Genomic DNA, 22231 nt, shown 5'->3' on the forward strand with positions numbered 1-22231 from the left:
CACATAACAACAACAACAACAACAGTACACACCCGGACCACTCCCAGGGCTGTCTTCTGGTCCTGTCAGTCAGAACTGATTTGATGGAAATGGACTTGTGTTTAAGAAAGTCAGCCAAAACTTGTTCAAAATCTAAAACAAAAACAATAAAAAAATTAAAATAAATCTACTGTTAGTGGCCTAGTGGATAAAGAATTGCATGCTCCAATCCAGAAGGAGATGCTTTTAATCTGTTAGCTGCTCTGAGGGAGAAAGATGGGCAATCTCCTTCTCTGTGATTTTCAGCCTCTGAAAGCCCACTGGTGGGTCAGCTAAGGATTCCTGCTCTACAGCAGTCAATCAATCAGTCAGTCAGTCAGTCAGTCAGTACCAGCAGTGTGTTTCTGAGCCTGCAAATCTTTACAGAGTGAGAATGCTCATCTTTCTTCTGTGGAAGGCCGTGTGCGGTCGCCATTACAAGATGGCGCTGATTTCCTGCTTCCTTTTGTTTGCCTTAATCACAAATAAGACCTTATTTGGTCACCGTGTCTTTATTGGTCAATGGCTTGATCTCACGTGGGGTTAATGGTCCAATGGAGGCATGATACGTGAGACTGATAGGCGGAGTACCAAGAGAGGGATATAAGCCGTGCCCTGGGAGTGTTCGGGGGAGCTTCATGTTTTTCTCCCTAACTGTAACAAATTCCTGAGTAAACCGCCATGAGAAGGAATCGTTTGTGGTGTTGTGTCCTTATTCCTGCTGGACAGGCAAGGCGCACAACATTCTTCTACACAGCAGCTGGTGGCAATGGATTCAAACTGCCAACTAACTTTCAGTTGATGCTGTTGCTATGTGTCATCAAGTCAGAACCAACTCATAGCTGACACTAGTGGAGTTTCACAGGCAGTAAATCATAAGGGAGGAGACTGTTCATCTTTCTTTCCTGGAGAAGAAGGAGGATTTGAACCATCTGCCTTTGGTTTGGCAGTACAACTCCTTACCACTAAATGAAAAGAACTAGCCTACTAGCAATCCTTGAAGCTTGCCCAAAGAGAACCAAAGCCACTCAAGCTGTAGTTGGGAAGGTTAAAACAATCCAACGACACGAAGAGTCCAAATGCCCTCAATTTGGAGTGGCCCTTACCTTAAGAGCTAAAAGATACAAATAAATTTGAACCCAAGGACAGACAGGATACTTGAGCATCTAGCTGGGTCTCAGCTACTTAAAGCCAACTAAAATTGACTGTACCACCTCACCCTGGTTTGTGTTTTATAGGGTGCAGCCCACGGACGTTTTCCATGGGTGTAATCTTCATGGGAATAGCTGGTTTAGGGTTGCCAGATAAAATTCAGGTGTTTGATGGGGTTTGAACCATCAACCTTTTGGTAAGTAGAATAACTTCTTTGTTCTACTAAGCTCACTTGCTCTAGTTTTAGAGTCTCTCAACAACAACAAACAACAACAGCAACACAAAACCAGCTTGGTTATAATCACAAATGAACAAAACTTTTTAAGCTAGATGTGACTCCTTTAAAAGTGGCCTTAACCCAGATATCTCAGGAAGTTGACAGCACACCTCTTTGGTCTGGCCCCAGCTCACTTGGAAAGTGCAGACTATTTTGAATTTGCTTCAACCAGAGGAGACTGGCTTGACCCAGTTTCTTCCTGTACAGATTAGATCTGACCATTCAAAGAGGAAGGTCAGAGCTAACAGTGATGGATCACCTAACAACACCAAGTCCTGCATTAGGGGCTTCCCACATTAGCTCAGTTAAAGCTCTCAGCAATCCAGGAAGGTGTGCTTAATTAACCCTCATTTCCAAATGTAAAGTAACTGCAGCAGCTTTTCTATTAAGTGACAGAGTTAGAATGTAAGTATTATTAGCCAACTCTCTGTTTCATTCTATCTCCTCTCAATGAAAGGTGATCTTCAGCAACAGGTAAACCCAGAGTTCTGGCTCTTATGCATTAAACATGAGGGGTAAAGGGGAACTTTTAAAACACCCAGCAGTTCCCTGGTGGAAAGCGATATTGGAATCTATCACTATCATCATCAACAGTGATGATCAATCCTTGAGGATTAATGAGCAACATCTGGATGGGATTCCTGGCAGGAGGTACTGCTAAGGGCCTATTCTTTGTCCAAACCAAACTTACTTAAAATGCTTTTTCCCTGAGAAAGACTCACGGGAAGCAAACTTGTTATTTTTGAGTGATTTTCCAGAGAGAGGGTTATACAATGTCTAGACGAAGCTTGCTGTCAAGTACAGAGAAGGCTGTGCCAAGCAAAGAAGAGAGGGCTTTTGTTCCTAATTAGAGAAAGCATATTGCCCTGCCTACCCATTCCTGCCCAGGGACCCATAGTCAGCTTTAATTCTGATCCAGAATAGTCTTTGTTTCTTGGGGTCATGATCCTTTGAATGATAACAATGTACAATCTTGCTGTTAAGGTCAGACCAAAGCATAGTTCCAGCAACACTCGTTCTTCTCCTTGAAGCTTAGCCTTTAGAGAAAGTCTGTCCTGTTCTTGAGGTTGCCATGCCCAACTGACCTTTGCTTAGCCTATGGCCTAACCTTTTATTTCCCATAGGATCACTACACGGCTAGACCATGAACTGGAGATGGCTGAACCTGTGTCCTACAGTGAGTTACCAAAGGTCTGTCAACCTAAGCTCTGCTCTTAGACAAATGGGAGCTGGGAAACCAGCAGAAAGCATTAGCAAAGAAGGAAGTCAAGGAACTTGAACCTTGAAGTTACTGAAGGGTGAGAGGTGGAGTGTTTCCTGTTATTCACTGTCCTCATAACACTGCCCATGAGGGACACCACCCTAGGAATACCTCCTGCCTTGCACAATCTCCCAGCTCAGAAATCAGCATTGGCTCACATATAGCTGGTATAGGGTTGCCAGATAAAACACAAGAGGCTCAGGGAAGCTTTCATTTCAGACAACCAATAGCTGTTTAGTATAACTCACTAGTTATCTAAAATGTACATTTATCTAGGCATCTGTATTTTTATTTGATAAGTCTGGCAATAATAAGGAAGTATGATGGCATGTTTATCATCAAATAAATGGTTCAGTTACTGCCATCTTTCTTTGGGTTAGCTGTTTGTCCTAGTGTTCAAATATTTTGTCTTTTTAAGCTCTTCACCTTGCACTTAGCATCTATTTAGAGCATTCTGACATCTTGAGTCATATTCCTTTCATCATTACTTCTTTGTAAATATTTAGTCTTTGACCACCTAGCTATGTAGTAGGTACTTCCTAATTTTCATTTTCCATATATTGATGTCGGGTATTTTCCCAAGCTTCTTGCTCCCTTTACAAGGTTCTATTCAGTGTAACACGTCAGTGTAACTGTGACCAGGCTTGCCTCGCTGGGTGACCCATAATCTTAGGGCAAACATTAAGTGAGACTTGTGGGCTAAAGATGGACTTTCTAGCAGGGAAGTGCATTCTTAGTCCGAATCCTTGACCCAAGACACACCTAGAGGGAGAGGGTGACTCACCTGTAGAGAGCAAAATGCCTGAGTGAAGGGTGGCATTCGGACCAGGTAGGAGGCAACGATGATGGCAGAGGAATAGTGGGTGCAGTAGTGACACTGGACAGTCAAGTCTCCTGTAATGAGAAGACAGTCCTCACCTGTGCTTGTCAGATGTAGGTACATAAGCCATGTGCCTCCTCAGACTCTGGACTAGAAATCAGAACATCTGAAGGCCAAAAGCCTTGCTACTCAGCTCACAAATGTCATTGCATTTTAGTCAATAGTTGTCATGTGTAGAAAGGTCCTTTAAGGCCTGGCAGCTACATCTCCCCAAAGCTCAGAGGTCTGCTTCAAGGACACAGGGTGGACTAGCACCTGTGAAGGCAGTATCTGAGGGCGGTGATCTAGCTTGCTTTATTTTTTTTTTCAGTTTAATTTTTTTATTATGATTCTAACAAGTTGGATATTCATTCATTCACTGTTGCACATTTTCCTCCCTACCTCCCATTTTATTCACATTTAAAAAGAAAATATTAATTCATTGTTGCATAATTTCCTCCTCCCCATGCCCCCCACTACAGTCCACTTTGTTATGCACCTCTTATTCTGGACTATTGTAATACAAATAATGCCTAATAATACAGTTCTTTTAAACAGTTCTTTGCTTCATCTGTTCTACTGTTCATTATTTATTCCTCTTTTTCTTAGTTTCTCCCCAACCCTCATGTCAGTCCTGTGTAACAGTGGTGATATGTAGTATTTGTCCTTTGTGACTAAAATAGTCCACTCAGCATAATGTCCTCCAGGGTCATCCGTGTCATGTAATATTTTATAAGTTCCCTATTTTTCAGTGCTACACAGTATTCCATTATGTGAATATACCATCGTTTTTCTATCAGTTCATTTGTTGGTGAACCATTGAGTTGCTTTCATCCCTTTGCTATTGTGAATAACACAGCAATAAACCTGAGTGTACATATATCTGTTTGAATGGCAGCTCAGTTTTCTTTAGCGTATATTGTTAGGGAGCTCTGATGGCCTAGTGGCAAGAAGCTGTGCTGTAATTCCAAAGGTACAAGGTTCGAGGCCACCAGCTGCTTCATGGGAGAAGGATGGGCAATCTCCTCCCGTGTGATTAACTGTCTCTGAAAACCTGCTGGAGAGTCAGCTATGGGTCTATTCCGACTCTGTGGTACTCAACAACAACAAAAATATCATATTTCTCATAGTGGAATTGCTGGATCAAATGGTATTTCTATTTCCAACTTTTTGAGAAAGCACCATACTGCCTTGCATTGCGGTTGCATCATTTTATGTTCTAGTTTTCTGACATAAGTGTTACATGGAAGATTCCAAATTGCCTACAATTTCACTACTAGCAATTGTTCCTTCAATTTTTTTTTCTTGTGGGTGAGAGGAATAGGTTAAGTCATTGACACTCCAGTATGAATAGGAACAGGGCTTTCTCATTCTCTGGACTTGTGGGGGTGAGGCAGGTTTGGGTCTAAAAGAGATTTGCCTCCATTATGCCCTCATCAAGGAAAACCTTAGGGCAGTGAAGATAGAAGAAGCATGTGAGCAGGACATTCTAGTACCAAATGACAACAGAGTACTACCATCTGGACACGTGCTTCAGGCTATGTGTCCTCCATCATCCCCTCCCAGAAATGACACAGTGACCCTGTGCATTGACTTTATTCATTATTGCCAACTTACCAGGGAGGATGCCAGAGAGAAGAGGGCAACTACTGTCATTAGCAAAACTTGGCTGCACTGCTGACACAGAGCAAGTGGTGTTGGGCTAGCTCTTTAAGTATTTGCTCAGTTGCTTCACTGCACCTAGTCCTACATCTTCTTTGAGATAAATTTTTGAATCAGAGTTCTTAAAGGTGAGTGTGGGGTTGCTTATGTCCTGTGCAAGGCCACTTAGTCCCAATATGTGACCCTTCAGTGCACACCCCATGATGGACAGGTGAGAAGAGTACCGAAAGGAGCCTGCCAGCACACAGCCTTAAGCTCAGATTGTCCTTCAGAACCTTTATGCAGAGGCCCCAGATGCTCTTGTGCCTGGGAGGTGGTGGCCTGAACAGGGTCACAGAAGAAAAAGCATTAACCCCAGGATGATGGTTCACCCCTTCCATTTCTTCCCTCTTTCCTAGCTGGGTTGACCTCAAGCACCATGCAAAGATGGGTGAGGCCAGTAGCTTTCAGTCTTCCAGGGACTAGAATGTGATAGGTGTCATAGAGCATCCTCCCCACAGAACCGTTCCCCAAAGGGCTCCTGGAGCTTCCCTTTGCATGGTGCACCACCTCTAGTCCTCAAGGGGACTGGCCACACAGTTCAGAGCTCTCACTGGTGTGAAGTTGAAATGAACTCAGCTGATCCTCCATAGGTTTCCAGAGGTTGAAAATCTCATGGAAGATCACCCATCTTCCACTCATAAGTGGTTAGTGGATTTGAACCACCTTGGGTTCGAACTATCCTTTGGTTGACAGTGCAAGCTCTCATATTTTAGAGATGTTTATTTCAGTATGTATTAGGAAAAATATTAACATAAGTTGTGTGACACACACTTCTCTTACAAATAGATATATAAAGTTCAAGACATGAGTAGGTGAAACACTAAGGCAATAATAATGCTCTTGGCATATGGATTTGACAAAAATTATAAAACAAAGCAACAATGAAAATAAATGGCAGCTCTGATTGGCATGCATTAGGAAGTTTGAGAAATAAATTAGCACAGTTTTAACCTTGTAGGTATATTGATACATGAAGGCTGGGTTTATTACGATATATTCCTGTTGGGGTCACCCCTCTTACAGTGTCATGTGGTGTGATTCCCACTCCAGCATGCACCTCTCATGATATGTTTGCTAAGGAACTGCTACAAGTTTCTACCATCTAGACTTTCCAACTTTCTTGATAAACACTTCAGGAATTTAAACAAAAAAATTCAAGCTATGATATATTACCTTCAGTCTTCTCAACTTCTTTAAACCTCTGGATGAATTTCATCTTTCTTTCCTTGGTCTGAGCTCCCATGGGCTTTGAAAGATCCCTGAATGTCTTGGGGTTCATCAAGTTCAACGTCTAGAAGGCAGACATGCAGAAGAGTTAGCCACGGCGACCCATCTCCCTAACCTTGGTGAGGCCCAGGATGACTTGGTAGCCATGCTGTTTAGTTTTATGGTCCTCTTTATTGGTTTATTGTCATTTAGTCTGACCCCCATTGGTGATTAGCAGGCATTCAGGAGTTTTATGACTGTGAAGTCAGTGATCCAAAAAGACTTAGTAGGGGAGAGATTGAGATTGAGACTCAGAGGAAGGAAACAAAGAGTTCACACTGAACCTGCACCAAATTGACTCAACTCAAATCTTCTTTAGGTACCAGAAAGAGACTTTACAGAGTCCTTGTTGTCTATAAGCCATTTGTCTTTTGTCCACACATAATTTACTTTGTCCTGAGTGTTCACTTAGAATCACTCGATTTAGTAGGAAGTTAGAAGTTGTTTTCTTTTTGGAGAGAAAACAAAATGATTCTCCTCATTTCTGAGGCTTATTCATTGCCAGGAAAAGAAAGCATAGAATACTATCTCTTTGCTCTATCCTTGGAACAGTGGAGAAATGAAGCCATTTCAGGGACCAGCAGTGACATTACCTCTGTAAAGGCAGAGATTCTTGTTGGTTAGTAGAGGAGTTAGATGGCTGCATCGTTTCATTCTTTATAGAAGGAAGTTTCTTATGACTCCCTTTAAATTCAATCACAGAAAGTCATGGGTTTTGTTTCATTAGGGGAGAACCCAGCCCAGCTTCAGTGGTATATGTCATTATGTCAGGGGACTCCAAGGGCCCAATGAGTCCAGGAGTGAAGCAGACCCCACAAAGAGACAGGGAGGTAATCTTCACACAGTTGTCACACAACTTTTGCAAAATATACTGGAAATTCAGATTTTTACGCAAAATCTTGCAATTCTTAAATGCTGGTAAGTGAGCAACATTTTGAATATAAGATAAATCTAATAAAGTACATTTGTGAACTATCCCAGTGTAAAGTGAACTAAAGGTGAAATTTAAAACTTTGCTTTTTTAAAAGCTTCTGCCTAAGGTGGATCTCTCAAATAAGGAAAAACATGGGCTTGTTGAGAAAAGGCATTGCTCTAAATGTCTGAGGTATAACTCCACAGAAGCTGGAGTTCTCTCTCCCAACTCACGGGGCTTAGCCTCCAAGGCTGTCCCAGTCAGGACTAGCCAAGTTGAACTGAATCAAGGACCCAACCACTTTCCCCTTTACATGCATAGCCCAGGATGTCTCTGGGAGGTCAGGGCCAGGGCCACTTTCCCTCCTTCACTTGTCTGCTAAGGTCCCTGGACAGAGAGAGCAATAAAAGTAAATGATCTAGCACTCTGTGTCTCAACCAAGGTCTTGAGGGAAGTCCAAATACTGCCACTTCAGTTACAGTAACCATTACAGTGAGAGTAGTTTCTCTCACTCTAGTCTCTGTCTGTCTGTCTCTGTCTCTCTCTCTCACACACAGAACAAATTCCATGGCCCATCTCATTTGTGACTACAGTTCACTACCAGAGTTGTTGGTCCTTGAGGTATTTCAATATGTGGGGACCAGTTGTCGGTGTGGGAGAAAGTAACTCAGGAAGCTCCCTGCAGCAGATAATGTTACCAGTTGTACTAGTCACATGAACCATCAAAGTCCTACCCACCTAACCAGCCAAATGTCAAAGACCTCCATGTGGCAAGGTATCTGAGAACCACCAACAGACATGGAACCGAGGTCTACAGTGAACCTCACTATTAACTAAGAGTGTGCATATTAGTATGACAAGAAACATTTACTCACACATTGTTTCACAGAAAGCCCTTACCTCTGAGGTGTAGTCAGCAAGAATCCAGGGGTACACAGGGTACTGCATGTAATCATTATAGGTCCTTCCAGCCAGCGTGTTGAGGTACATGAGATACTCAAAGTTGCTGATTTCCCTTTTCTGCCAGTAGAGATTGAAACAAGGATAAATCAAAATGTGTTTGACCTTCTCTGGAGTCTAAGTCTCAACTCTCAGCAGAAAATGATCCCTCTGTAGATGAGAACAGACGATTTATCAACTTGCTTGCTCTGAGCATCTTGGAAACCAATCAGCATCAACTCAAGAACACACATAATTTCAGGTGTTCCAACAGATATATTTATGGGGTTAAGTCTGGAGGAATAATGGGGTGCAGCTTATCTGTGCAAAGTCAAGGATAAAATATCTTTTGTGTTAATTGTTGGATATGACACTCAACAGTAGACTAAATGCACATAGGTTATTGCTGGCCCATTTGTGGAAGAACAGGCTGAGGGGTATCCTAGAGCTTGCTGACTGATGGATCCAGCTCTCCAAGAGTCCTCCTCCAGGACTTTTAGAGCCGCCAGTTTCCTATTCCTGACGTTAAGACAGTGACCGAGCCTGGGAGCCCTCTGCCTTCCTACTCACAAACAGAGACCATCAAGGAGGGCACTGGGAACATTCCCCAAGGAACGACAGTGGGTGAAGGTACAGTCCTATACAACTTTCATCTCTGATTTTGTCATCTATGTGCTGTGGTCTCTCCTGTCCTTAACTGGTTCATCAAGGAAACATTACCAAAATAGATGAGTAAGAGCCCTTTTCTTATTCCTGAGAATTCTTCTGTGGACTATCAAGCTCATTCAGGTTGAGGAACACATATCTTTCCTGGAATAAGGCAGGAATGCTCAAGCCCCTTATGTGCTGTATATGTCTTACACATATGTGCACACCTTCATGGGTGGAATACACAGTACATGCATGTGTGCATACAGACTTGCATGTGGTTAATACACACACATATTCACACAAGTGAGTCAGGACTTGCAACTTTCACTCAAATATCTCTTTCAATCACTAGGATTCTCTCAGAAAAATATTGGGGACTTTTGGGGGGACTTGCATGTGGTTAATACACACACATATTCACACAAGTGAGTCAGGACTTGCAACTTTCACTCAAATATCTCTTTCAATCACTAGGATTCTCTCAGAAAAATATTGGGGACTTTTGGGGGGGACGTGTCCCTTTTTGGTTGATCCTCACAATTCTTCCATCTTTGGGGCATGAATAACTTCCTGAAATTCATTGCTAGAGCCTTTATCTGACTCAGAGCCCTCAGGAGAAGCAAGCATACCTGCCACCTCTGCAGTATGGTCCTGTCGGAGCCAGGGTGTTTCCTGTGAACAGAGAACAATGGATGTGAGCAGCCATCTCCAAGCCCAAGAGAAGAAGTGGGATGCCCTAAAGCAAATGGAACAGAGAACTCAGAAAGTATGGGCTCTCCATGCTCCTCCCCTTAGTAAATGTGGGTGCAGGCCAGTGCCCAGGCTCCACCCTGCTCATCTGACAGTTACATTCTGCAACTACCATCCTGATGTGTGACACCAGAATACAGGGCTTTATGTGCAGAAGACCCAGGGAAGGAGGCAGGGACAGAACTCCTACTGCCCACCACATCCTGAGATCTTTAGTTCATATATTGTTGCACTGGTTAGCATGGCAAGAAACCTTCACCACAACTACATGCTGTCCCATGAAAATCCCCTACCTCAATGCAGTCAGTAAAAAACCCAGGGGTACAGAAGATGCATAAAACCATTATAGTTATAGTTAATTAACCTTTTAAAATATAAATTAGTAAGTCCATTTGGGGAAATCTCTGGAGGTGGAGATGGTTGGCATATGCTCAATTGCTAATCAAAAGGTTAAATGTTGGAATCCACTAAGAGGTAGCCAAGGAGGAAGATCTGGGGGTGCACTTATTTAAAACAAGCAGCCAGCCAGCACTGGATCCCAAGTGGAGCATAGTTGTAGTGTACCACATATGGGTCACAATGCACCTGAATTGACTTGACAGCAACTGGTGGTCAATCTGATTTGAGAAAATACAAATATTTTTTGAAAGTCATAAATCCTAAATTCAAAGTTGTCAGTAAATTTCTGGTCTCACTCCAGAAGTGCTCACAATTAACAATTGCTAGTGGATTATTCTAGAGACTTCTCACTCAAACACCTGGACATACACTCACAGATGTTATAAAGTCTGACCCGCATGGGCTCACAGTGACCATACAGTTCATCTCTCACTTCAGGCCACAACCAGGCTAAACAAAGCATTTCCAGTTTTGCTCCATATTAGAAACTCCACTCTTAGCACCTAAATTGCTTTAAAATTTGTACCAACTTATTGAACTGATGAAGCATCATTTTTAACCATGCTAGCAGGCAAGGACTTAAAAATTCAACAGAAGTTAGGAAGGTGTGAAATGTTGTTGTTGTTAAGTGTCATCTAGTCGTAGGCGACTCATAGCGACCCTATGAACGAAAATCCTCAACAGTTGTGTGACTCTCATCCTTTCTCCAGATTCATAGGGTTTCCAGAGGCAAGCTATTACAGAGGTGGATGCAACTCCTGATTCCAAGCTTGTTTTAATTGGGGAGCCCTACCAAACACTGTCCAACATGGGTAAACATTAACATATTTGACACATCAGTGTCACAGTGTTCAGCTACACAGCAGCCACAAGTTACCTCTGTATGGCAAGTGGACACACCAGGGCTATACGACCTAGAAGAATGTTTGAACAAAAACAATGAAAAACAGTCCAGAGGGTCGTGGATTAAAAGTCACCCACCTTTAGCTTGGTGGTATCACTTTCCATACACGAGGCCAACTGATCACTCTCTATGTTGATGTGAAATGTAGGGCCCTGAAATCCTTCCTATCTTGCCAAGAGTCATAACTGACTGAAGAGCCCAGTGCCACAGTCTCTGTGGCATCTCTTTGCAACACTTCCAGAACTGTTTCTTTGTCCTTCTGTCTCTGTAGGACCCTCCTTCTGCTAATACCTGGTCTTTGATCAAGGGGTCCCACCAGACCAAATGACTTCACATATGCCCATCCTCTCCCACACTGTCTGTGGCCTTAGTCTTTTTAACAGGTGGCCACTGACACCCCAGCTCGTGTAGATCCCACCTGAAGGATCTAGGGCTGTCCTAGGGTACAGAATGTAGAGTGCATGCAGCATGACAGGCCAACTGTCTCAGCAGGGACAGCTTCTTGCCTTCTCATCACAACCCACTATCACACCACTCATGTCCAAAGAGCCTCGCCCAGGGCCCAGCACTCTGGACTCAAGTCTTTATCTGGAGCTTTTCCTTACACAAAAAGCAACATCTGGGTTAGGAACCACCATTCCCTTGTGTTAGAAGAGAAGTTATCTATTTGGTTCATTTTATTCAGTCTCCCCCATCACACATACACATCACACACACACACACACACACACACACACACACACACACACACTCCACACATACACAAAATCCCACTGCTTTTTTTTTAAAAATTTTCTTTAATGGAGTAAAAAAGGGCCAGATTTATTGTTTATATGGCAAAGGCTCAGTGAAAATTTTATTCTACTGCACCATATGGGTTGGTAAGATCCTTTTCCAGTCCCAGAGGTAACCCTGATCTAATCAAAGAGCACAGACCTCCGCTAGAGACAGACAGGAACCATGCCATGGTATGGACAAATGCCAAGTCTTCTAGAGCTAGGAGGGTGAGGGACAGGCAAACCAAAACTTTAAATTTTGTTATTTCATTTCAGAAGTTTGACAGGGGAGAGGGCAAGGGAATAACATGTGCCTATAGGAGGTCAGGGAAAGCGAGAGACTACCCTTCAGTTCAGAAAGAGTTCTAGAATTTTCTCTGTGGCCTTTTGTGATGCTGCTTTCAGGCAGAATGGTGTGCAGAACAAAAGACCTTTCTCCATACCACCCCTTATTTCATCCATGATGAGTTCCAAGGAAGGCCCATGATTTGTAATCCCTTCCAGAAAAGCCTCCATTCCCAGCACTGCTAAGACACCAGGCCAAAAGTGAGTTCTGTTTTTAAAAAAATATGTGTGTCTATATATAGATACATTTTTTTCAAAACCTATCAATCTGAAGGCAATTATAGAACTCCTAAAATCATCTAAGATAATTTTTATGTATCTTAGAGTTAGTTAGAAGAATTTACATAAGAGTTGATAAACTCCATTGTTCCATCATTATTATTTTGTGATGAAACAAGGTGTCACAGGTGGCTCTTGAATTTACAAAGTCCTCCTGAGGACTGGGGAGGCAGTGTGAGGCAGAACACTGGCTTTAGCATTAGCAAAGCTAAGTTCTAATCCTACATTCACTCCACTTCTTTCCTGGGGACACTGGACAAAATGTTAACTCTGACAGTTCTATAGCACATGTGCAAGAGACGAGCATGGATACTGGCCTGGTTCTCCCAAGATAGGTCCAACCAACACTTGTTTAAAAGAAGAGTCTACTACTTTCTATTCTAGGCAGCAAGAGTGGAGTGACAAGAGTGAAGTTTGCTTCCAGGTCAAGACCTTCCTCTGTATTTTAGAAAAGTTGTGCAGCCTCTCAATCAGATCATTTGCTCTGCCAACTCCCATTCCACAAGTGGGAGGAACAGGGTTTGCCTGGATGTCTCAATGGGATACAGGCAAAATTCAAACAAAGTGAGAACTGGGGAGGCTGCTTTCCTGGACCAAAGGTAAGGTGGACACAGAGAAGACATTACATCTACGCCCCTACCTAGCCTCTGAAAAGCAGCAGGAGAGTCAGCTGAGCCATTTCCAACTTGATGGCACATAACATTCCAGGGCAGGTGTCTAACCTATCCAAACCATGGATTTATGGACCCATAGGGAGCATAAGTTGAAGCTCATCCTTGTTTTGAGCTGCAATTTTTATCCATGTTGCTTCTTTCTGAGTCAAATTTATATATTTCATCCACTAGAAACCCTTTTTAACAGCCTGGTCCAGTGATGTTTTGGCCTTGGGGTCATCACTGTTCCAAACTACATAAAATCAGACCCCTGGGTTAACCTATAGTAAGGTCTTTGATAACGTTCCCTGGAGTCTAATATCTTACTTTATATCTTACTAAGATATCTAATATCTTACTCATATAATCTTATCTAATATCTTACTCAACCCTGAAACCAATTTCCCAGAGTGGATGGCAGTTGAGTGAACCAAAGACAAATAGCAAAGAGTCAGATCGTTCCTGGAAGGGCAGCCAGAGTCCCACTGAAGGTGAGTCTTTAGAAATCTGAGCTAGTGCCCACAGCTCTCCTAGTATGTATAGCCTGAAGCTGCCTTCTCTCATCCCAAGAAGAGGCCTGAGGGTTTCTGTCCATATTCCTTGACTCTGAGAGTAGAAACCTGGATTCATCCTTCAGATATTGAGAAAATAACATGGCCAACACCCAAGAAAAGCCTCCAAGGAAATGTGGGATTCTGAGCAGGTACATTTCAGAATACTGATGGATCTCCAAATTCTCCTGTGTGACGACTTTGCAGAACAGTGGAGGGCATTGTGAAAGGGTTAATAAGTGACTGAGGTATGTGATTTTTCTCAGTAAGAAGTATCAGGAAAGTACAGTCCACAATGAAAGTAGAATTACTTCTTCTTGGGAAACTGAGAAACCGGTGTCTGTTGACAAGCGTGGTCTAGTTCTTCATTCACCAGAGTTTATTGCCTGACCGGTCTGAGTGAGGTTCCCTGGGGTACTCTTCCAGGACAGGACATCCGTGCAGCTCTGCTCTGCCATGGGATGAATGGCAAGAGTAGAATCTCCAGTGAGAGATGTTAAGAGGCCAGTACTGGAAGCCAATACTGTCCCTACTTCTCCTCAGAGAAACAAATTTGAGTTAAATACAACCCCAATTGTCAGTTGTAGCTTATAGGTGAATACCCATGGAGAGACAGGCAAATTCTCTCAAACCATGGATTTATTTCTGCATTAACAAGGTACTAATATTTTCTATCTCAATTTCCTGTTTCCTTTCATTGCTCTAACATGCACAAATATGTAGTTCCAGACCTATTCATGAATATCTCATAAGTAACATCTTACAAATTGCAACAGGTTTTCACATATTGCCTAATATTGAAGCTAAACTCATGAAGTGGGAGCTCTGGTGTCCTGTATCCAGTTGAGACGCTAGCCTACAAAGAGCTCACACAATAGCTCACATATTTGGGGCTGAAGGGAATTAGAGGTTTCTGGTGAAGACATAGGGTGTGCTGAGGAAATATGTATCTGCTGGCTCCTAACAAGGCCTTTAGTTCCTCGATGGTGCAAAAAGTTAACACCTCAGCTGCTAAAATAAAGGCCAGTGGTTTAAATAGACCCAGAAGCACCTCAGAAGAAAACCTTGGTGATATGATTCCAAACACTCAGCTACTGAAAACTTTTGGGGGCACATTCTATTATGATGCACATGGTGTCCCCATGACTCAAAATGTATTTGATGGCACCTGGCTTTTAGTCAATGGCTTTGTTGAAGTTGTCCAAAGGGTCAGGAGACCCAGAAATGGAGCCCAGGTACCCTGACTCTGAAGATCAGAATCTTTCATAAAGGAGGGGAAAGGCACATAAGTAACAGTAAAATCTTACTTCTGATTGAATTAAAAGTCAAACAAACAATTAACAAGTAAGTGTGACTGGGACATTCAGTTAAAAACAAGCAGCAAATAACCGTATTGCTATTGCACATCAATGCCAAAGGAGTGTTGCAGACGTCCTAAAAAATGAAATATTTAATAATTCTTACTCCAGAAGTAAGAATTCTTTTAAAAGCAAAATAAAAACAAACAAACTGGTGGGGAGATGTGGGGGAAGTGTACATCAATGAAGGACTTTTACTTTTCAAAGAAAAGAGCGAACTGGGGATGGGAGTATAGGTTGGGCGGGGAGAAAAGTGCAACAATGAGGAGAAAAGTGCAACAATGAATGAATGGAAATCCAAAATAGCTGTAAATGTTCATTAAAATTAATAATTAAAAAGGGGGAAAACAAAACAAACAAGCTAAAAATAATTCATTGTCATTAAATCTATCCTGACTTACAGCAGCCCGCTGGAGAGCTTCTTTATTTCTGGGACTGTATGTCTTTAAGGAGTCACTGTCCTCCCTTGGAGAGGTTGGTCAATTTGAACCACTGACTTCCAAGTTGGCAGCCCAGCATTCTAACTACTGAATGGTTTTAATTTAATAAAGACATATTTTTATTTTAAAATGCTTTTTTAAGTTTTTTACGTATAATCTGAAATCTTGATTTTCATTTTGCTTATCTATATTTTATGATTTCTATATTGTTTCAATTATGGATTTTCACATACCATATACTTAACACTTTTCACTCAGTAATGAAATTTCAGGTGATTTTTTAACTTCTAATTATCTTCACATTGTAACTGATTTAATTCTACTTATTTTAAATACAATTATTTAATTTTACTTAGAGTTAGAAATATAAAATAACAACAGTATTCATGTATTCAAATGTTCTTAGCGTGAATATCTAAATGGTAAAATTTGAAATTGTTAATATTTTTTCTGTTAACCGTGCATTTTCTAAAATTTGTATAAGTTTATTGCATAGTAATGTAACTTCCTTTTGTTAATTATCTTGATTTCTGGGGGCCTAAGTAATAGAAGAAAAAAACAAAACTAAGAAGAAATCTCTAAAGCACAAATAGAAAAGCAAATTCTTGCAGATTCAGGATTGTGTATTCATTAAAAAAATGTAGACTTTGGAGATTTAATAGCATAGTATTAATGAAGAAAAAATGATTCACCATATAGCATTTGTCCCTTTGTGACTGAGATACCTCACTCAGCATAATGTCCTCCAGGGTCACCCGGTGTAGAATGAGGCTGGCATTGGGGTGGGGGTAAGACTGAGAAAAACTGGATGAAATATGTTTACGGCATTGAAGTCTATGGGGGAGAGAATAGTCTAAAAGTATTATATTTTAGGGCATTATTTTTATCGCAGGAGTATGCAATGAGGATTGCAGAGTGGATTATATTTGGGGGTAGGGGGTGGGGTTTGGGGAGGTGCAGGGGCGGGGATTGTGTACCAATGAGGGAGTTTTTCTTTTGCTTTTCAAGGAGAGGAGCAAAGGGGGGGGAGGGGTTTGTGTGGGGAGAAGGGTGCAACAATGAATGAATGGAATTCCAAAATCTCTGTAGATGTTCATTGAAATGAAAAATAACCTAAATTTTAAAAAATGATTCACAGTTGTATGTTTTATAAGCATTAGTTATTTTTCTTTAATTGTGTAAACAATAAAAAGGGGGGAACATTACAAAGAAATAATTAAATCCAAACAGATAAGCAGATGAAAGGAAGCCCTTTTAAAAAACAAAAAACAAACAAACAAAAAAACACCAAAGAGCAGGAAAAATACTTAACACAAATTACAAGAAAGCCAGATCACATGTTACTCTATTGAGATTTTGAATTAAGATTCACATTGAATTTTTAGTAGTAAGAAGCTGCACTGCATTCCCAAAGGCACACACTTCAAATCCACCAGCTGCTTTACTGGATAAGAAAGGGAAATCCTACGCAATGGCACACAACAAGCGGCAATGTTCCCCTCCAACACTATTTTGTGCTGTGAAGTTAGTTCCAGCCCATGGAGGACCACTGCGGTGGCTGAATGTTCCCATCCAGTTTCCCAGGCTCTGTATCCTTACTGAAGTAGATACTGTCCTGGAAGTGTACTTAACTTGCGTGAAGGCAAAGAGCTTAACCAAGTCTTGCCTTTGCCGAGCCACCAGTAAATTCAAGCCACAGACCTTTCAACTAGCAATAAAATTCTTAACCACTACATCACTAGGGCTCCATCACCTCAGGAAGGTCACCATGAGAGCTGGCTTGTTCTAATATTGAAATATTCTCCCAATCCCAGTGTTAGGCAAACCCAGGGGTAAAAAGTTCAATAGCAGAAAGTTTGACAGGAAACTGGTATCCCAGAGACTCAGCTGTTGCCATGCTATTTAACACTGTAGGCAGGTGTTAAGATTATGCTAATTAGCTCTACCTCCCATGCCTCTCGTTGCTAGGTGACAAAGTTTCAAAGCTGGAAGGAGAGGAGCTGGGGCAAACTAGGTAAGTTTTGCTCTGGTTTCTCGTCTGTTTTCTGCTTTATTTTTAACTTCACCAAATACTAACTTCTTCATACTCTGCTTTTCTCTCTCCTCTTTTAAGTAAGCAACTTTGCAGATGCCAGCTTTCTTGGTGCGCTTTATTTACAAACCTCAGACTTCAGCTAATTCATTATTTAGGAGAGTAGGTTTGCCTGGAGTTCCAGGCAGAGGGCCTTGAGCCACTAAGGACACAAAGGGGGTGGGGATGGGAAGGGGGAAATCAGAGCCCTAAAATTCATAAGCGAGCTGTGGAATGGTAGCTTGCAAGTTCTTGGAGCTTTGAGGGCCTCACTTGATTCTCTTTCAAAGGTCTGGTACTCCATAAGCATTTTGTGGCTTCACCAGCAATTGGAAAACATTGCCTTAGCTGTTTTTATCACCCAAACAATTAGCCTGCCAATGAAATTGGAAAGAGAACAGTGGTTCCTCCATGAGGTTCAGAACTTGCTGAAATAACTTGAGCAGACTTCTGCCTGACCAGTGGCCTTTGTGGTGCAATTCGTTCGCTTCGTGATAAGTCTGGTGATAAGTTCAGTGGCAGAATTTTCACTTTCCACAGGGAGGTTTGGGTTCAACTCCAGTCAGTGCACCTCATGTGCAGTGGAGGCTTGGGGCCGCTGTGATTCTGCGAGTTTCCATGGAGTCCTGCAGACTAAGTCAAGTAGGAAGAAAGACCACAAAGTTGGCTTTTGAAAAGCAGCCATTGAAAACACTGTAGATCACAATGGTTTGACCCTCAACGGATCAGAAGGTCGAAAGGGGCTCAGGCAATATTTCACCCTTTTGTGCATGGGACCATCATGAGATAGGAGCCAGCCTGATGGGAACTAACAATACAGGTTTTCCTAAGTAGCAACCCTAGGCTGGCGCTGAGGCCTGGAAGCCTTTAGAACATATGCCTCACGTCCCTGTCTATATGGCAGGTATAGCAGGATAAAGGAAACCCACTACCTAGAGCTGTGTGATTTTGGGCAGTCATCCAGGGCCTCTCAAAGCCTCAGTTACTTCATCTGTCTAGTGAAGATGAGAACTTATTCAACAGGTGATTAAAAGAAATACATTTTCTGTCTGGGTAATATCTGAGTGATGCAAACAGTTAACACGCTTGGGTGCTAATGGATAGGTCGAGGTTAGTGGTCCCTCAGAAGTGTGATATGGCAATCGACTTTCAGAGAATAGAAGCAGATACTAAAACTCTATTATGTACAAATTTGACATACAAGTGAGCAGCAGCAGGGAGCATTGACCCAATGTGTGAGTAGGTGCTTGGGACGAGCCTTCAGTCTGGAGACAGGAATCTAGTTTAGACATGTTTACAATGTTGTGATAGCCTACCTCATAGCAAGTTCTCAATGCATTTGTGAACTGGATGGACACCATGTGACCCAAGAACTAAATAACTGATCTTATTTGATTCAATTAGAGTTCCAACAATTTAAGAAATGTGCAAAGTCACACACCTGGGGAGGAACAGAGTGGGGTATTACAACTGTGTTCTAGACCATTTGGGGAGTTCTGGTGATGTCAGTGGGTGGGGAGCTGGATTGCTAACTCAAAAACAACTCCCTTCCGGCAGTTCAAATCTGCCAGGGGTTCTACGGGATAAAGATGGGCAGTCTCCTCCTATGTGATTTATATCCTCTGAAAACTTGTGGGAAGGTCAGGCAGGTGTCCTTTCTCACTTGGCAATGAGTGAGATAGTTTTAGATCATTAGCCTTGGCTTTTGGGGGTGGAGTGGGGAAGAAGGTGACATACTGCAGTGAGGCCTAGACATCAGTTTGCTGGGTGGCTCCAGTTTCTTCTTGGGGCTCAAGTGTCCCCCATTGCTGTCAAATGTCATTAGGCTGGCATGCCTAAGGGAAGGGGAGGGACTTTATGCTCAGCTGGAGAGCTACAGCTAGGTAATCTCCTCATCACCACTAAATGTCAAGACTGCTCCTCCTAATTGCCGAGATCAGTGCTTCGCCAAATTTTTCATTTTCTAATTCCTTTTCTTGTATGTGGTGGATCGTTGAGTCAGAACTAACTTATAGCTGACCTTCCAGTGGGTTTTCAGAGTGAGTTTACCAAGAAATTGTTCATTTTTACCGCAGAATAGCTGGTGGATTTGAATCATATGCCTTTGGGTTGGCAGCACAATTCCTTACAATTAAGCCACCAAAGATCTATCTCTATTTATATAATGGATTTCATTTCACCCACAAGACAACCAATATATGACCTCTTTTTAATGACAGCAAACCCACAGGCATCAATTCTTTTGTCATTCTTGTTCATTGTTCAGCTCTCAAATACATAGTAAATGACTTGAAAAGACCATGGCCTGAGTCCAGTGCACCCCAGTCTTCATACTGACATCATTGTTCCTTAGTATTTTGGAGAGATTCCTGACAGAGTCAGTGAAAGAGAGGCAAACCCTCAATAATATAGATGGACACAGTGATTGCAGCATTGGGTTCAAGAGATGATGAGGATGACACAAGATAGGACAGGGTTTAGCTCTGTTGTTCAGAGGGTTGTTATGAGTCATACTAGAATCCATGACACTTAGCAGCAACAACAACAATACATCATGATCGATTTACCTGCAGGATCCAAGCCCACTCACACTTGAGTCGAGAGAATGTGATGAGTCAGAAACTTCCTTGTCTGCCTAGAGAATCAAATTTATCACAGGATACAAATACTATTTGGAAAAGCCAAGTGATAGGCACAGTGTGTGCAGTTTTGACATGGGATAGATACTCAACATCCAAGGGTTTTATCTGTGAGGTGGAGATGGATGAATTAAATGTGATAATGCACACAAAGTGAGCAACAAAGAAGTACATTGGTAATTCCAGCGACCAGGGGAAGTTTCAGCCCATCTGGAGTTTTCTGTTTGACCACGTACACCATGTTGAACCTTATTCCAAAGACTTGCTCCCATGCCATATCCTCTATCTGTAGTCTTCCACCAGCTCTTGATATATATGGCCCCCCTCCTTCCTTCTGTCTGCACTGGCTTTCCTTCCTCTTTTCACACCTCCTTTGTCTATTGTCTCTATGGCAGCCACAGCAATTCTTTTTTTTTTTTCCAACTAAAGTCTTTCACTTGTCAAATTAAGTGAAGAACAGAGGAGAGCAAAATGAAGTTTCCCTACTTCTTAAGGGTTCTGAACATGGTCCCCTTACTTTCACATGCAAATTAATGTCTAAAGACATGTTGGATTTTCTTGGATTATATTTCACATTAACTTTCTGAGTGATCGAGATACATGTGTTAATACAATTTAAGAAGCTATTAGAAACACATGTAAATATAAAACACACGTGATAGAGACTTTGTAGATTTGCTCATCTTTGTATAACATTGAAGACAATAGATCAAGTTGGAATGTCCAAGATTTTGCTAATAGACCTCCAATTGAAGACAACTGATATCTGCTTGGGTGTGGTTTTTTTATATGCTAACCAAGGACAGTTCTAGAACAAAGATGACCATTCTATCCCATTTCTCTGAGATTAGTTGGCTTTGAAAATGGAAAGTCATGAGTCTGGCCAAGTCCCTTAGTTAAGAGAGGGTGAGCAATCTAAATGTCCTTATAAAGAATAGAGTATGGATGGTAAATTTAGACATTTTTAGTTCTACATCTTCCTATGATTTTTAGATTCTTTGTTGTTATAAGCCACAGCAATTATAAACACCTGCCCCAGGTTCCACAGCTCACCTTCACATAGGCCCTGCCACCTCTTCCTAATTTCCACCAACTGCCCCTCCCTGCAGTGCTTCAGCCACATCAGCTTCAAGGCCTCTTCCTGTAAATTTCTTAGTCAGACCCTCCCAAATGGCTGCCTCTCAGCATTCAAATCCCAACTCAATGTCACCTTCTCAGGAAGCTTTCCCAGCTGCTCTCATCCAAATTAGCCATGTTCCACATCATTATCTTCCTGTGTCTAATATTCTTCTCCTTAGATTACATTTTTTTTCAGGGTAATTTACACAAAGTGAAGTAATTTTGGTTTTGTTTGTTTGTTTGTTTGTTTTCCTGAACTGCTTTCTCCTACAACTAGAGTGAAAGGTTCATGAGAAAGAAATCACTGTCCACCTTGTTCACTGAATATTTCCTGTTAGGAAAATGAAAATTGTTGAATGGGTGGGTGGATAGATGGATAGAGTAGTAGCTTAAGCTATAGGGAGCTTTAGAGGTTAAAAGTGGGTAAAGATATAATCACATAAATAATTGTTGTTGTTGTTATGTGCCATCGAGTCGCTTGAGACTCATAGCGACCCTATGTACAAGAGCTCTAAATGCTGTTCTATCCTGTGCCAACCTAGCCATCTCAAACACACTTATTCCCACCGCTCCAGTCAGAGATCCATCTCACCAAAGGTCTTCCTCTCCTTCGCTTCCCCTCCACTCTGCCAAACATGATGTTCCTTTCCAAGGACCAATCCCTCCTTGCAACATGCCCAAAATATGTCAGATGAAGCTTCAGAATCCTTGACTCAAGGGAACACTCTGGCTTCACCCTCTCCAGGACAGACCTGCTTGTTCTCCTAGCAGTCCATGGTATATCCAACACTCTTTTCCAGCACCACAGCTCAAAGGCATCAATCCTCTTTCTATCAGCCCTATTCACTGTCCAACTCTCTGATGCATAGCACATAACTGCGAAGACTATAGCCCGGATCAGGCGCAC

General features: G+C 42.0%; 1 protein-coding gene across 1 annotated transcript in view; it reads right to left on the reverse strand.

Moving 5' to 3' along the window:
- Nucleotides 1-22231, reverse strand: part of WDFY4 (WDFY family member 4) — a 704682-nt gene that overhangs the window by 80588 nt on the left and 601863 nt on the right. Inside the window, exons 47-50 of the mRNA XM_006897732.1 lie at nucleotides 9670-9712; nucleotides 8351-8470; nucleotides 6445-6562; nucleotides 3493-3602 (exon numbers count right to left, since the gene is read on the reverse strand). Coding sequence (XP_006897794.1) covers nucleotides 3493-3602; nucleotides 6445-6562; nucleotides 8351-8470; nucleotides 9670-9712 — 391 coding nt within the window. The remainder of the gene's footprint in view (nucleotides 1-3492; nucleotides 3603-6444; nucleotides 6563-8350; nucleotides 8471-9669; nucleotides 9713-22231) is intronic.

This window comes from Elephantulus edwardii, unplaced genomic scaffold (genome assembly GCF_000299155.1).
Source record: "Elephantulus edwardii isolate Elephantulus edwardi_28Jun2011 unplaced genomic scaffold, EleEdw1.0 scaffold00213, whole genome shotgun sequence".
Taxonomy (NCBI): Eukaryota; Metazoa; Chordata; class Mammalia; order Macroscelidea; family Macroscelididae; genus Elephantulus; species Elephantulus edwardii.